This window comes from Salvelinus fontinalis, chromosome 26 (genome assembly GCF_029448725.1).
Source record: "Salvelinus fontinalis isolate EN_2023a chromosome 26, ASM2944872v1, whole genome shotgun sequence".
Lineage (NCBI taxonomy): Eukaryota > Metazoa > Chordata > Actinopteri > Salmoniformes > Salmonidae > Salvelinus > Salvelinus fontinalis.
This window is the reverse complement of record NC_074690.1, coordinates 9,273,908-9,289,214: the sequence shown is the minus strand read 5'-3', so window position 1 is coordinate 9,289,214 and position 15,307 is coordinate 9,273,908. Positions and strand designations below refer to the sequence as shown.

The window sequence follows — 15,307 nt, the reverse complement described above, 5'->3', positions numbered from 1 at the left end:
TTCACAGTTTTGTGGAGGGCTTGGACTTGCACAGTCACCTTGATCACATAGATGAAGTTTCCTTGGTCTTGTGGTGTTATAAAGACTCCTTTCACTGCGTTCTAAAGACAACAGCAGAGCCAGGTGCTGGCACGCCCAGATTGCCTGGAAGATTTGTTCCACCTGGTTCACCACTGATTGAAGGAGGAGGAGGAGTTTCACCACTGAGAAGCTCCCAGGCAGTTTGTCAGCACAGTTATCATGTGTGTGTCTGTGCATATGTTTGTGTTGCTTCAGTCACCGTTGTTCCATAAGGTCTTTTTTATCAAATCAGATTTTTAAATCAAATTTGCATCAGTTACTTGATGTGGAATAGAGTTCCATGTAGTCATGGCTCTATGTAGTACTGTGGAATAGAGTTCCATGTAGTCATGGCTCTATGTAGTACTGTGGAATAGAGTTCCATGTAGTCATGGCTCTATGTAGTACTGTGGAATAGAGTTCCATGTAGTCATGGCTCTATGTAGTACTGTGGAATAGAGTTCCATGTAGTCATGGCTCTATGTAGTACTGTGGAATAGAGTTCCATGTAGTCATGGCTCTATGTAGTACTGTGGAATAAAGTTCCATGTAGTGATGGCTCTATGTAGTACTGTGCTCCTCCCGTAGTCTGTTCTGGACTTGGGGACTGTGAAGAGATCTCTTGTGGCATGTCTTGTGGGGTATGCATGGGGTGTCTGAGCTCTGTGCCAGTAGTTCAAACAGACACCTTGGTGCATTCAACATGTCAATACTTCTCATAAAGTAGTGGTAAAGTTAATCTCTCCTCCACTTTCCGCCAGGAGAGACTGACTTGCATTTTATTAATATTAGCTCTCTGTGCATTCAAGGGCCAGCTGTGCTGCCCTGTTCTGAGCCAATTGCAAAAGTCCCTCTTTGTGTCGTGTCGAAGGACACCTTGATAGTTAATCAGATTGACTTCATAGCCTTCATTGGAAAGGTTATCAACCTGACTGTGTTATTGGAAATATCTGCCAAGTTGAAGATCATTTGTGGAAGCAAGCAACAGAGTTTTTATTAAATTGAAGTTTAGGTTTGGAAGGGATTTGGGGGATGGGGAGGCTCTATTAGAAGTTAGTAGGGCTCTTTTATTATTTTCTCAGAAGTACTGAGTTAGTTCGGAGGAATTAAGAAATGTGGAGCTAATGTTGTAACCCGGGATTGACACACACTCCAGCACAGTAGGTGGCGACATGCACCTTGAACGTTGGTTTGCGGACCGTTGTCTTCTGCCTTCTTCCTGACGACATCCCCGCAGCCCACACCCTCCACTTCCTGTAAACAAAGCTCGTCTCTTTAACTCGCTGCTGCTGTTTCTGTTCAGAAAATGGCTCAAGCTGGACTCTTCCTCGACCAAGACCAATTCAACTGTTCCATATGTCTGGATGTGCTGAGGGATCCTGTGACCATCCCGTGTGGACATAGCTACTGTTCGGTCTGTATTAAAGGCTACTGGGACCAGGACGATTTTCTGGGTGTTTACTGCTGTCCGCAGTGCCGCCAGAGCTTCAACCCGAGGCCTCTCCTCGGCAGAAACACCATGCTAGCCGAGGTGGTGGACAAGTTCAAGAAGACAGGACTTCAAGCTGCTCCCCCGACACAGTGCTACGCCGGACCGGAGGACGTGGAATGTGACGTGTGCACCGGGAGGAAGAGCCGAGCCGTTAAGTCCTGTCTGGTGTGTCTGGCCTCATACTGCGACACCCACCTCCTGCCTCACTACGAATCAGCTCCATTTAAGAAACACAAGCTGGTCCAGGCCTCCAAGAAACTACAGGAGACGATCTGTCCCCACCACGACAAGCTGCTGGAGGTGTACTGTCGGACCGACCAGCACTGCATATGCTACCTGTGTATGACGGCGGAGCATAAGGGCCATGACACGGTCCTGGTGGAGAATGAGATCCAGCAAAAACAGGTAGGATATGAGTACGGCCGTTCTCTGTTGATGATTAACTGCTCTGTGTCACCCAAGACAAGCGTATAGGGAATTGATCTAACCATAGAAGTAGGAATTAGAATATTACAATGGACATTGACATTTCGACGGGATAAAAGTCAGACATTTTGGTCAACCATAGTCCTTTAATAATGACTCTGTTCCAATGCATTACACACGAAGCCCTAATCCCAACACCGAGAGACGGCGTCAGAATTTGCGTGGAAGAGTAGAGTGTCAATTCACATGCTCTGCGTCGCCATGGAAACGTAGTTGTCATGGAAACGTAGTTGTCATGAGAATCCATAATAAACAGCCGTATTTGTTCTGCTCGCTATGTAGAGCCCTTATGCATTATTGTTATGTGTGTGTACCTTTTGACTCACCTTATGTCCTATGCGGGCCACCGTACCTGCCTGCGTTAGTTTGTTAGTTCACAGGATGTGTGTGTACCTTTTGGCTCACTTTATGTCCTATGCGAGCCACCGTACCTGCCTGCGTTAAACAGGTATTTTGTTAGTTCACAGGATGTGTGGGGACCGTTGTAACCAATACACAAGAGCAGGTCATAAAGATTTCAGCTAGTCTGGTTCTTTCTTCATAATAGTATTCTCTCTTGAAATCAGAGTTTTTGGAGTTTCCCAGCCGTGTGTGTGTGTGTGTGTGTGTGTGTGTGTGTGTGTGTGTGTGTGTGTACACTACCGTTCAAAAGTTTGGGGTCACTTAGAAATGTCCTTGTTTTTTAAAGAAAAGCTAACCATTAAAATAACATAAAATCAAATTTTATTGGTCACATACACATGGTTAGCAGATGTTAATGTGAGTGTAGTGAAATGCTTGTGCTTCTAGTTCTGATCATGCAGTAATATCTAACAAGTAATCTAACAATTTCACAACAACTACCTTATACACACAAGTGTAAAGGAATGAATAAGAATATGTACATAAAGATATATGAATGAGTGATGGTACAGAACGGCATAGGCAAGATGCAGTAGATGGTATAGTGTACAGTATATACATATGAGATGAGTAATGTAGGGTATGTAAACATAAAGTGGCATTGTTTAAAGTGGCTAGTGATACATTTATTACATCCAATTTTTTATTATTAAAGTGGCTAGAGATTTGAGTCACTATGAAGGCAGCAGCCACTCAATGTTAGTGATCAGAAATACAGTGTAGACATTGTTAAGTTGTAAATGACTATTGTAGCTGGAAACAGCTGATTTTTAATGGAATATCTACATAGGTGTACAGAGGCCCATTATCAGCAACCAAGTTTATAATTTTAAAAGGGTAATTGATCATTATAAAACCCTTTTGCACAGCTGAAAACTGTTCTGTTTAAAGAAGCAATAAAACTGGCCTTTAGACTAGTTGAGTATCTGGCGCATCAGCATTTGTGGGTTCGATTACAGGCTCAAAATGGCCAGAAACAAAGAACTTTCTTCTGAAACTCGTCTGTCTATTCTTGTTCTGAGAAATGAAGGCTATTCCATTCGAGAAATTGCCAAGAAACTGAAGATCTCGTACAATGCTGTGTACTACTCCCTTCACAGAACAGCGCAAACTGGCTCTAACCAGAATAGAAAGAGGAGTGGGAGGCCCCGGTGCACAACTGAGCAAGAGAACAAGTACATTAGAGTGCCTAGTTTGAGAAACAGACGCCTCACAAGTCCTCAACTGGCAGCTTCATTAAATAGTACCCGCAAAACACCAGTCTCAACGTCAACAGTGAAGAGGCGACTCCGGGTTGCTGGCCTTCTAGGCAGAGTTCCTCTGTCCAGTCTCAACGTCAACAGTGAAGAGGCGACTCCGGGTTGCTGGCCTTCTAGGCAGAGTTCCTCTGTCCAGTCTCAACGTCAACAGTGAAGAGGCGACTCCGGGTTGCTGGCCTTCTAGGCAGAGTTCCTCTGTCCAGTCTCAACGTCAACAGTGAAGAGGCGACTCCGGGTTGCTGGCCTTCTAGGCAGAGTTCCTCTGTCCAGTCTCAACGTCAACAGTGAAGAGGCGACTCCGGGTTGCTGGCCTTCTAGGCAGAGTTCCTCTGTCCAGTCTCAACGTCAACAGTGAAGAGGCGGTGTAGTTTAGTGTAGTGTAGTTTAGTAGGATGGAGGCTGTATGGATCTGTAACTGCTACAGTGTAGTTTAGTAGGATGGAGGCTGTATGGATCTGTAACTGCTACAGTGTAGTTTAGTAGGATGGAGGCTGTATGGATCTGTAACTACTACAGTGTAGTTTAGTAGGATGGAGGCTGTATGGATCTGTAACTGCTACAGTGTAGTTTAGTAGGATGGAGGCTGTATGGATCTGTAACTGCTACAGTGTAGTTTAGTAGGATGGAGGCTGTATGGATCTGTAACTACTACAGTGTAGTTTAGTAGGATGGAGGCTGTATGGATCTGTAACTGCTACAGTGTAGTTTAGTAGGATGGAGGCTGTATGGATCTGTAACTACTACAGTGTAGTTTAGTAGGATGGAGGCTGTATGGATCTGTAACTGCTACAGTGTAGTTTAGTAGGATGGAGGCTGTATGGATCTGTAACTACTACAGTGTAGTTTAGTAGGATGGAGGCTGTATGGATCTGTAACTGCTACAGTGTAGTAGGATGGAGGCTGTATGGATCTGTAACTACTACAGTGTAGTAGGATGGAGGCTGTATGGATCTGTAACTACTACAGTGTAGTAGGATGGAGGCTGTATGGATCTGTAACTACTACAGTGTAGTTTAGTAGGATGGAGGCTGTATGGATCTGTAACTACTACAGTGTAGTTTAGTAGGATGGAGGCTGTATGGATCTGTAACTGCTACAGTGTAGTTTAGTAGGATGGAGGCTGTATGGATCTGTAACTACTACAGTGTAGTTTAGTAGGATGGAGGCTGTATGGATCTGTAACTGCTACAGTGTAGTTTAGTAGGATGGAGGCTGTATGGATCTGTAACTGCTACAGTGTAGTTTAGTAGGATGGAGGCTGTATGGATCTGTAACTGCTACAGTGTAGTTTAGTAGGATGGAGGCTGTATGGATCTGTAACTGCTACAGTGTAGTTTAGTAGGATGGAGGCTGTATGGATCTGTAACTGCTACAGTGTAGTTTAGTAGGATGGAGGCTGTATGGATCTGTAACTACTACAGTGTAGTGTAGTAGGATGGAGGCTGTATGGATCTGTAACTACTACAGTGTAGTTTAGTAGGATGGAGGCTGTATGGATCTGTAACTGCTACAGTGTAGTTTAGTAGGATGGAGGCTGTATGGATCTGTAACTGCTACAGTGTAGTAGGATGGAGGCTGTATGGATCTGTAACTACTACAGTGTAGTTTAGTAGGATGGAGGCTGTATGGATCTGTAACTGCTACAGTGTAGTTTAGTAGGATGGAGGCTGTATGGATCTGTAACTGCTACAGTGTAGTTTAGTAGGATGGAGGCTCATAGCTGTATGGATCTGTAACTGCTACAGTGTAGTTTAGTAGGATGGAGGCTGTATGGATCTGTAACTGCTACAGTGTAGTTTAGTAGGATGGAGGCTGTATGGATCTGTAACTGCTACAGTGTAGTTTAGTAGGATGGAGGCTGTATGGATCTGTAACTACTACAGTGTAGTTTAGTAGGATGGAGGCTGTATGAATCTGTAACTGCTACAGTGTAGTTTAGTGGGATGGAGGCTGTATGGATCTGTAACTGCTACAGTGTAGTTTAGTAGGGTGGAGGCTGTATGGATCTGTAACTACTACAGTGTAGTAGGATGGAGGCTGTATGGATCTGTAACTACTACAGTGTAGTAGGATGGAGGCTGTATGGATCTGTAACTACTACAGTGTAGTTTAGTAGGATGGAGGCTGTATGGATCTGTAACTGCTACAGTGTAGTTTAGTAGGATGGAGGCTGTATGGATCTGTAACTGCTACAGTGTAGTTTAGTAGGATGGAGGCTGTATGGATCTGTAACTACTACAGTGTAGTTTAGTAGGATGGAGGCTGTATGGATCTGTAACTGCTACAGTGTAGTTTAGTAGGATGGAGGCTGTATGGATCTGTAACTACTACAGTGTAGTTTAGTAGGATGGAGGCTGTATGAATCTGTAACTGCTACAGTGTAGTTTAGTAGGATGGAGGCTGTATGGATCTGTAACTGCTACAGTGTAGTTTAGTAGGATGGAGGCTGTATGGATCTGTAACTACTACAGTGTAGTTTAGTAGGATGGAGGCTCATAGCTGTATGGATCTGTAACTGCTACAGTGTAGTTTAGTAGGATGGAGGCTGTATGGATCTGTAACTGCTACAGTGTAGTTTAGTAGGATGGAGACTGTATGGATCTGTAACTGCTACAGTGTAGTTTAGTAGGATGGAGGCTGTATGGATCTGTAACTGCTACAGTGTAGTTTAGTAGGATGGAGGCTGTATGGATCTGTAACTACTACAGTGTAGTTTAGTAGGATGGAGGCTGTATGGATCTGTAACTGCTACAGTGTAGTTTAGTAGGATGGAGGCTGTATGGATCTGTAACTGCTACAGTGTAGTTTAGTAGGATGGAGGCTGTATGGATCTGTAACTGCTACAGTGTAGTAGGATGGAGGCTGTATGGATCTGTAACTGCTACAGTGTAGTTTAGTAGGATGGAGGCTGTATGGATCTGTAACTGCTACAGTGTAGTTTAGTAGGATGGAGGCTGTATGGATCTGTAACTGCTACAGTGTAGTTTAGTAGGATGGAGGCTGTATGGATCTGTAACTACTACAGTGTAGTTTAGTAGGATGGAGGCTGTATGGATCTGTAACTGCTACAGTGTAGTTTAGTAGGATGGAGGCTGTATGGATCTGTAACTGCTACAGTGTAGTTTAGTAGGATGGAGGCTGTATGGATCTGTAACTGCTACAGTGTAGTTTAGTAGGATGGAGGCTGTATGGATCTGTAACTGCTACAGTGTAGTTTAGTAGGATGGAGGCTGTATGGATCTGTAACTGCTACAGTGTAGTTTAGTAGGATGGAGGCTGTATGGATCTGTAACTACTACAGTGTAGTTTAGTAGGATGGAGGCTGTATGGATCTGTAACTGCTACAGTGTAGTTTAGTAGGATGGAGGCTGTATGGATCTGTAACTACTACAGTGTAGTTTAGTAGGATGGAGGCTGTATGGATCTGTAACTGCTACAGTGTAGTTTAGTAGGATGGAGGCTGTATGGATCTGTAACTGCTACAGTGTAGTTTAGTAGGATGGAGGCTGTATGGATCTGTAACTGCTACAGTGAGTGTATATTTTTTTATTTTAAGGATTTTTTATTTGAAAATCCTTCAAATAAAAAAAGATACACTCACTGTAGCAGTTACAGTTACAGGGCCATATATTTCGAAAGCGGTATTGCGGGTGATTATTATTGCCGTTTGCTAAACGTTAAAACACAGGTTTGTAGTTAGCACGAGTCAGTCGTGGGTGAAGCCAGTGGCTGAGCACTGCAGCGAGACGGCAGAGTGCTGTCTAGAGCATTAGATAGCTAGGTTTGCCAGTGCTGTGATGATATTGTGTAAAATAACGCATTTTGTGTCAGACCTACACGTGGTATGTCAAAGAGCGATGATGGTGATATTTTTTGTGAAGACAATGGCTATATAGCATTATAGCATGATTTAAAAGTCCTAAAAAAGATTAACAGTCCCAGAACCTACCCGTTAAAGTTTTATAGCTAAAGTGAATGTTTATGTCATGAAGCCATGTTAATGATCTGTTCTGTCTGTCTGCCTGTCTCTCTGTCCGTCTGTACATTTGTCTTCAGAGCCAGCTGGGAGAGCTGAAGAGGAGGTCTCAGCAGAGGATCCAGGAGAGAGAGAACGACGTGCAGGAGCTGAGACAGGCCATCAGCTCTCTAACTGTGAGTATCTGTCCTGTCTAACGATGAGAGAAGGACTTACAGGAGCTGAGACAGGCCATCAGCTCTCTAACTGTGAGTATCTGTCCTGTCTAACGATGAGAGAAGGACTTACAGGAGCTGAGACAGGCCATCAGCTCTCTAACTGTGAGTATCTGTCCTGTCTAACGATGAGAGAAGGACTTACAGTTGCAGATTCTCCAATTGTGAGTAGCAACATGGGGAATGGACTGGGCCACACTAGTTCTGATACTAAACTTCTGTCTGTTTATGTTAGTTTTCATTGGACTTATTTGATAATTAAAATATATAACACAGCTTCAGCCTTAGACAATATGACATTAGTACTTTAGATATATTCAGGACCTACATAGACATCTGCTCTCCGTCTGTGTCGCCCTCCAGCGTTCAGCGCGGTCGGCCGTGGAGGACACTGACCGGGTGTTTACAGAGCTGATCCGCTCCATGGAGCTGAAGAGGTTTGAGGTGAGGGAGTTGATCAAAGCCCAGGAGAAGACTGCTGTCAGCCAAGCTGAAGGACTGCTGGCCAAACTGGAGCAGGAGATGTCTGAGTTGAGGAGGAGACATGCTGAGCTGGAGCAGCTTTCACACACAGAGGACCACATCCTCTTCTTACAGGTGACTGATGTAGAGTATGTCCTGTTAACACCATCCTCAGACCACTGTTACAGAGTATGTCCTGTTAATACCATCCTCAGACCACTGTTACAGAGTATGTCCTGTTAATACCATCCTCAGACCACTGTTACAGAGTTAATACCATCCTCAGACCCCTGTTACAGAGTATGTCCTGTTAATACCATCCTCAGACCACTGTTACAGAGTATGTCCTGTTAACACCATCCCCAGACCACTGTTACAGAGTTAATACCATCCTCAGACCACTGTTACAGAGTATGTCCTGTTAATACCATCCTCAGTCCACTGTTACAGAGTTAATACCATCCTCAGACCACTGTTACAGAGTTAATACCATCCTCAGACCACTGTTACAGAGTATGTCCTGTTAATACCATCCTCAGACCACTGTTACAGAGTATGTCCTGTTAATATCATCCTCAGACCACTGTTACAGAGTTAATACCATCCTCAGACCCCTGTTACAGAGTATGTCCTGTTAATACCATCCTCAGACCACTGTTACAGAGTATGTCCTGTTAATACCATCCTCAGACCACTGTTACAGAGTATGTCCTGTTAATACCATCCTCAGACCACTGTTACAGAGTATGTCCTGTTAACACCATCCCCAGACCACTGTTACAGAGTTAATACCATCCTCAGACCCCTGTTACAGAGTATGTCCTGTTAATACCATCCTCAGACCCCTGTTACAGAGTATGTCCTGTTAATACCATCCTCAGTCCACTGTTACAGAGTTAATACCATCCTCAGTCCACTGTTACAGAGTATGTCCTGTTAACACCATCCTCAGACCACTGTTACAGAGTATGTCCTGTTAACACCATCCTCAGACCACTGTTACAGAGTATGTCCTGTTAATACCATCCTCAGACCACTGTTACAGAGTATGTCCTGTTAATACCATCCTCAGACCCCTGTTACAGAGTTAATACCATCCTCAGACCACTGTTACAGAGTATGTCCTGTTAATACCATCCTCAGACCCCTGTTACAGAGTTAATACCATCCTCAGACCACTGTTACAGAGTATGTCCTGTTAACACCATCCTCAGACCACTGTTACAGAGTATGTCCTGTTAACACCATCCTCAGACCACTGTTACAGAGTATGTCCTGTTAATACCATCCTCAGACCACTGTTACAGAGTATGTCCTGTTAATACCATCCTCAGACCCCTGTTACAGAGTTAATACCATCCTCAGACCCCTGTTACAGAGTATGTCCTGTTAACACCATCCTCAGACCACTGTTACAGAGTATGTCCTGTTAATACCATCCTCAGACCACTGTTACAGAGTTAATACCATCCTCAGTCCACTGTTACAGAGTATGTCCTGTTAATACCATCCTCAGACCCCTGTTACAGAGTTAATACCATCCTCAGTCCACTGTTACAGAGTTAATACCATCCTCAGACCACTGTTACAGAGTATGTCCTGTTAACACCATCCTCAGACCACTGTTACAGAGTATGTCCTGTTAATACCATCCTCAGACCACTGTTACAGAGTTAATACCATCCTCAGACCACTGTTACAGAGTTAACACCATCCTCAGACCCCTGTTACAGAGTATGTCCTGTTAATACCATCCTCAGACCACTGTTACAGAGTTAATACCATCCTCAGACCACTGTTACAGAGTATGTCCTGTTAATATCATCCTCAGACCACTGTTACAGAGTTAATACCATCCTCAGACCACTGTTACAGAGTATGTCCTGTTAATACCATCCTCAGACCCCTGTTACAGAGTATGTCCTGTTAATATCATCCTCAGACCACTGTTACAGAGTTAATACCATCCTCAGTCCACTGTTACAGAGTATGTCCTGTTAATACCATCCCCAGACCACTGTTACAGAGTTAATACCATCCTCAGACCACTGTTACAGAGTATGTCCTGTTAATACCATCCTCAGTCCACTGTTACAGAGTATGTCCTGTTAACACCATCCTCAGACCACTGTTACAGAGTATGTCCTGTTAATACCATCCCCAGACCACTGTTACAGAGTTAATACCATCCTCAGACCACTGTTACAGAGTATGTCCTGTTAATATCATCCTCAGACCCCTGTTACAGAGTATGTCCTGTTAACACCATCCTCAGACCACTGTTACAGAGTATGTCCTGTTAACACCATCCTCAGACCACTGTTACAGAGTATGTCCTGTTAATACCATCCCCAGACCACTGTTACAGAGTTAATACCATCCTCAGACCACTGTTACAGAGTATGTCCTGTTAATACCATCCTCAGTCCACTGTTACAGAGTATGTCCTGTTAATATCATCCTCAGACCCCTGTTACAGAGTATGTCCTGTTAATATCATCCTCAGCCTGAGGTGACTGATGCAGAGTATTTATCCCTCTCTCTTGGCCAAGCTGTGTCTCCCTGACATTCAGGATTAGTAACATATCAGCTGTGTATGATGTCTCTCTAACCTGGCTGTCACTGTGTTGTTGTAGAGCTGTCAGTCTCTGAGCTCCTCTCCTGTGATTGGAGGCCTGCCAGCTGTGACCTTCGACCCCAACTTCACCTTTAACATGGTGATGTCATCGGTAGCTGACTTCAGAGGGCTCCTGGAGGAGGTGTGTCAGGGGAGCTTCATCAGCATCTACGAGAAAGGTACAGAACCGTTTATCTCCTGAGAAAGGTACAGAACCGTTTATCTCCTGAGAAAGGTACAGAACCGTTTATCTCCTGAGAAAGGTACAGAACCGTTTATCTCCTGAGAAAGGTACAGAACCGTTTATCTACTGAGAAAGGTACAGAACCCTTTCTCTGTTTAACTTCAAGTTAAAGTGGGACTTCTTAAAATATGTACATCACTTAATATACATTTTATTCAAACACCAAAACCATACTGGAAGTTAAACAAAAATAGTCAGCACCTGTTCTCAATGGGCCTGATTTTAATAGTTTTTTTTCCTCTGAGATCTATGCAGGAGCTGTACAGTACCTTGAGTTAATACAGCCGACTGTCTGTGTTCCTCCCCAGTGAGAGAGGTGTCCATAGTAGAGTCACCAGAACCCCCCAGCTGCTTCCGGACTGATCCGACACATCCAACAGCATGTGAGTTACCGTGCCCCTCTAATCTACCTCTCTAATGTAATGATTTAACCCTTTCTCCTCTATTGCAGTGATTTTTTTTAAATTTAACTTAGGTCAGTTGGTTCTGTGTTTCTGGCACTGGGCCTAGCAGTTGTTTGTGGACTAGAGTCTGTTTGGGACCGGGCCTAGGAGTTGTTTGTGGACTAGAGTCTGTTTGGGACCGGGCCTAGGAGTTGTTTGTGGACTAGAGTCTGTTTGGGACCGGGCCTAGGAGTTGTTTGTGGACTAGAGTCTGTTTGGGACCGGGCCTAGGAGTTGTTTGTGGACTAGAGTCTGTTTGGGACTGGGCCTAGGAGTTGTTTGTGGACTAGAGTCTGTTTGGGACCGGGCCTAGGAGTTGTTTGTGGGCATTTCCTATGTTCTGACTGTTCTGTCTCCTCTTGCCTAGTGGTGGCTCCTCCGCCAGCTCTGGCTGCAGTAGAGCAGACTTCCAGCGGTGGGGGTCTCAACCCGTTCCTCAGCCCCGGAGCTGCAGTCCCCACATTCGGGGGCTTCGCGTTCTCACCCTTCGGTAAGTAGAAACCTAATAGTAGATCATCCTGAAACCAACTTTACAACTCTATTGGTCAAATCCAGTACTAGACGGTGATAGTCGTGGGTTTTAGTCTGATGTGGAGACTTGCTCTACCTCTTGTTTTGAGGGAGACCTGTCGGATCAACCTGAAAGGTAGCTGTAGGAGCTAGCTGTAGGGGCTAGCCGTAGGAGCTAGGAGCTAGTTGAAGGAGCTAGCTGTAGGAGCTAGGAGCTAGTTGTAGGAGCTAAGAGCTAGTTGTAGGAGCTAGCTGTAGGAGCTAAGAGCTAGTTGTAGGAGCTAGTTGTAGGAGCTAGCTGTAGGAGCTAGCTGTAGGAGCTAGCTGTAGGAGCTAGTTGTAGGAGCTCTGTAGGAGCTAGTTGTAGGAGCTAGTTGTAGGAGCTAGCTGTAGGAGCTAGTTGTAGGAGCTAGCTGTAGGAGCTAGCTGTAGGAGCTAGCTGTAGGAGCTAAGAGCTAGTTGTAAGAGCTAGCTGTAGGAGCTAGCTGTAGGAGCTAAGAGCTAGTTGTAGGAGCTAGCTGTAGGAGCTAAGAGCTAGTTGTAGGAGCTAGTTGTAGGAGCTAGCTGTAGGAGCTAAGAGCTAGTTGTAGGAGCTAGCTGTAGGAGCTAAGAGCTAGTTGTAGGAGCTAGCTGTAGGAGCTAAGAGCTAGTTGTAGGAGCTAGCTGTAGGAGCTAAGAGCTAGTTGTAGGAGCTAGCTGTAGGAGCTAAGAGCTAGTTGTAGGAGCTAGCTGTAGGAAATAAGAGCTAGTTGTAGGAGCTAGCTGTAGGAGCTAGCTGTAGGAGCTAGCTGTAGGAGCTACAGTACTGTAACATGACTCGGCTGTCCCCTACAGCAGTGTTTCTCAACTCCAGTCCTCCGGTCCTCCAGTCCCCCCAACAGCCCAACTCCGGTCCCCCCAACAGCCCAACTCCAGTCCTCCGGTAGCCCCAACAGCCCAACTCCAGTCCTCCGGTAGCCCCAACAGCCCAACTCCAGTCCTCCGGTAGCCCCAACAGCCCAACTCCAGTCCTCCGGTAGCCCCAACAGCCCAACTCCGGTCCCCTCAACAGCCCAACTCCGGTCCCCTCAACAGCCCAACTCCGGTCCCCTCAACAGCCCAACTCCGGTCCCCTCAACAGCCCAACTCCGGTCCCCTCAACAGCCCAACTCCGGTCCCCTCAACAGCCCAACTCCGGTCCCCTCAACAGCCCAACTCCGGTCCCCTCAACAGCCCAACTCCGGTCCCCTCAACAGCCCAACTCCGGTCCCCTCAACAGCCCAACTCCGGTCCCCTCAACAGCCCAACTCCGGTCCCCTCAACAGCCCAACTCCGGTCCCCTCAACAGCCCAACTCCGGTCCCCTCAACAGCCCAACTCCGGTCCCCTCAACAGCCCAACTCCGGTCCCCTCAACAGCCCAACTCCGGTCCCCTCAACAGCCCAACTCCGGTCCCCTCAACAGCCCAACTCCGGTCCCCTCAACAGCCCAACACCGGTCCCCTCAACAGCCCAACACCGGTCCCCTCAACAGCCCAACACCGGTCCCCTCAACAGCCCAACTCCGGTCCCCCCAACAGCCCAACTCCGGTCCCCCCAACAGCCCAACTCCGGTCCCCCCAACAGCCCAACTCCGGTCCCCCCAACAGCCCAACTCCAGTCCTCCGTTCCCCCCCAACAGCCCAACTCCGGTTCCCCCCCCCAACAGCTCAACTCCGGTTCCCCCCCCCAACAGCCCAACTCCGGTTCCCCCCCCCAACAGCCCAACTCCGGTTCCCCCCCCCCAACAGCCCAACTCCGGTTCCCCCCCCCAACAGCCCAACTCCGGTTCCCCCCCCAACAGCCCAACTCCGGTTCCCCCCCCAACAGCCCAACTCCGGTTCCCCCCCCAACAGCCCAACTCCGGTCCCCCCCCCAACAGCCCAACTCCGGTTCCCCCCCCAACAGCCCAACTCCGGTCCCCCCCCAACAGCCCAACTCCGGTTCCCCCCCCAACAGCCCAACTCCGGTTCCCCCCCCAACAGCCCAACTCCGGTCCCCCCCCAACAGCCCAACTCCGGTCCAACCTCTTTCCCAGGTTGTAGCTAGTTTTACAGTAAAGTGAAGACATGTCACTATACAGCTCTGTCCCAGGTCCTCCTAGAGGTGTGTTGTCTTCTGTCGTCTCAGGATCCAAGCTCTCCTCCTCCAACGGCTCCAGACAGAGGATGATGCAGCGGAAGTCACGCAGGAAGCTGTAACTCGGACAGAGAGAACGGTTTTGCAGAGGAGAGAGAGAGAGAGAGGGGATGCCTAAGCAGAGGTTGTGACTGTGGGAAGACCGATGGGAGAGAACCAGACGGGACCTCTCTCTGTCAGACACAATGTATTGACCTGATGATTTCAACACCAACACAGTATAACTTTTTAAAGACATGATTTACAATTATGATGTTGTTTTTTTCTCCAGAGATCTTTAATTGATAATAAATCAGTCTGTAATGAATGTTTTTAAGTGACACGATGAAATAAATAGACAGATCTGCTTTTAAACTGTCCGTCTTCCGTCTTCTTTCTGGTGGTGTATTCATTAGTGGGACACTGTTGCTAAATGTTTAGGTCTGTTTTGCTTCCGTTTGGTTCCTAGTGAATACGACTTGGGTTTTACTATAGCTGGCATCACAAAACAAATACAGACTTAAGGAGGAAGTTCCTCAACAATGAGAGCAGTGTCCTGTTCCACAGAGAATTAATCACTGAGCGTGGTACTGTAGTGTTAAATACACTTTAACAAAAGTTGGAGCGATGTGTTCGGGTTAGCATGTAGATGGAGAACAGGTTGACGTGCCGTTTCACAACGTACGCAGTAATGTCACCTGTCAATGTCTCCATGGTAACCATGGGCTATAGACTGACCTCTCTGAAACCAGACTAACCAGTCCAGCACACTATAACAGGTGTGTTAGACCCCAGACTAACCAGTCCACACTATAACAGGTGTGTTAGACCCCAGACTAACCAGTCCACACTATAACAGGTGTGTTAGACCCCAGACTAACCAGTCCACACTATAACAGGTGTGTTAGACCCCAGACTAACCAGTCCACACTATAACAGGTGTGTTAGACCCCAGACTAACCAGTCAACCACACTATATCAGGTGTGTTAGACCCCAGACTAACCAG

General features: G+C 46.4%; 1 protein-coding gene across 1 annotated transcript; it reads left to right on the top strand.

Moving 5' to 3' along the window:
- Positions 1-1,275: 1,275 nt before the first annotated feature.
- Positions 1,276-14,675, top strand: LOC129823617 (tripartite motif-containing protein 29-like). Its single transcript, XM_055882477.1, has 7 exons — positions 1,276-1,957; positions 7,756-7,851; positions 8,254-8,487; positions 10,989-11,148; positions 11,522-11,596; positions 12,024-12,146; positions 14,313-14,675. The coding sequence occupies exons 1-7, from the start codon at positions 1,367-1,369 to the stop codon at positions 14,381-14,383; spliced, it is 1,350 nt and encodes a 449-aa protein (XP_055738452.1). The 5' UTR covers positions 1,276-1,366; the 3' UTR covers positions 14,384-14,675.
- The last annotated feature ends 632 nt before the right edge of the window (positions 14,676-15,307 follow it).

What these genes read in the sequence shown, in the direction of transcription:
- LOC129823617 (XM_055882477.1), top strand. Translation starts at nt 1,367, where the DNA reads ATGGCTCAAGCTGGACTCTTCCTCGACCAAGACCAATTCAACTGTTCC. An exon ending in AGGCCATCAGCTCTCTAACT is followed by an intron (nt 7,852 to 8,253) that starts GTGAGTATCTGT and finishes GTCGCCCTCCAG; the next exon opens with CGTTCAGCGCGGTCGGCCGT. An exon ending in ACCACATCCTCTTCTTACAG is followed by an intron (nt 8,488 to 10,988) that starts GTGACTGATGTA and finishes GTGTTGTTGTAG; the next exon opens with AGCTGTCAGTCTCTGAGCTC.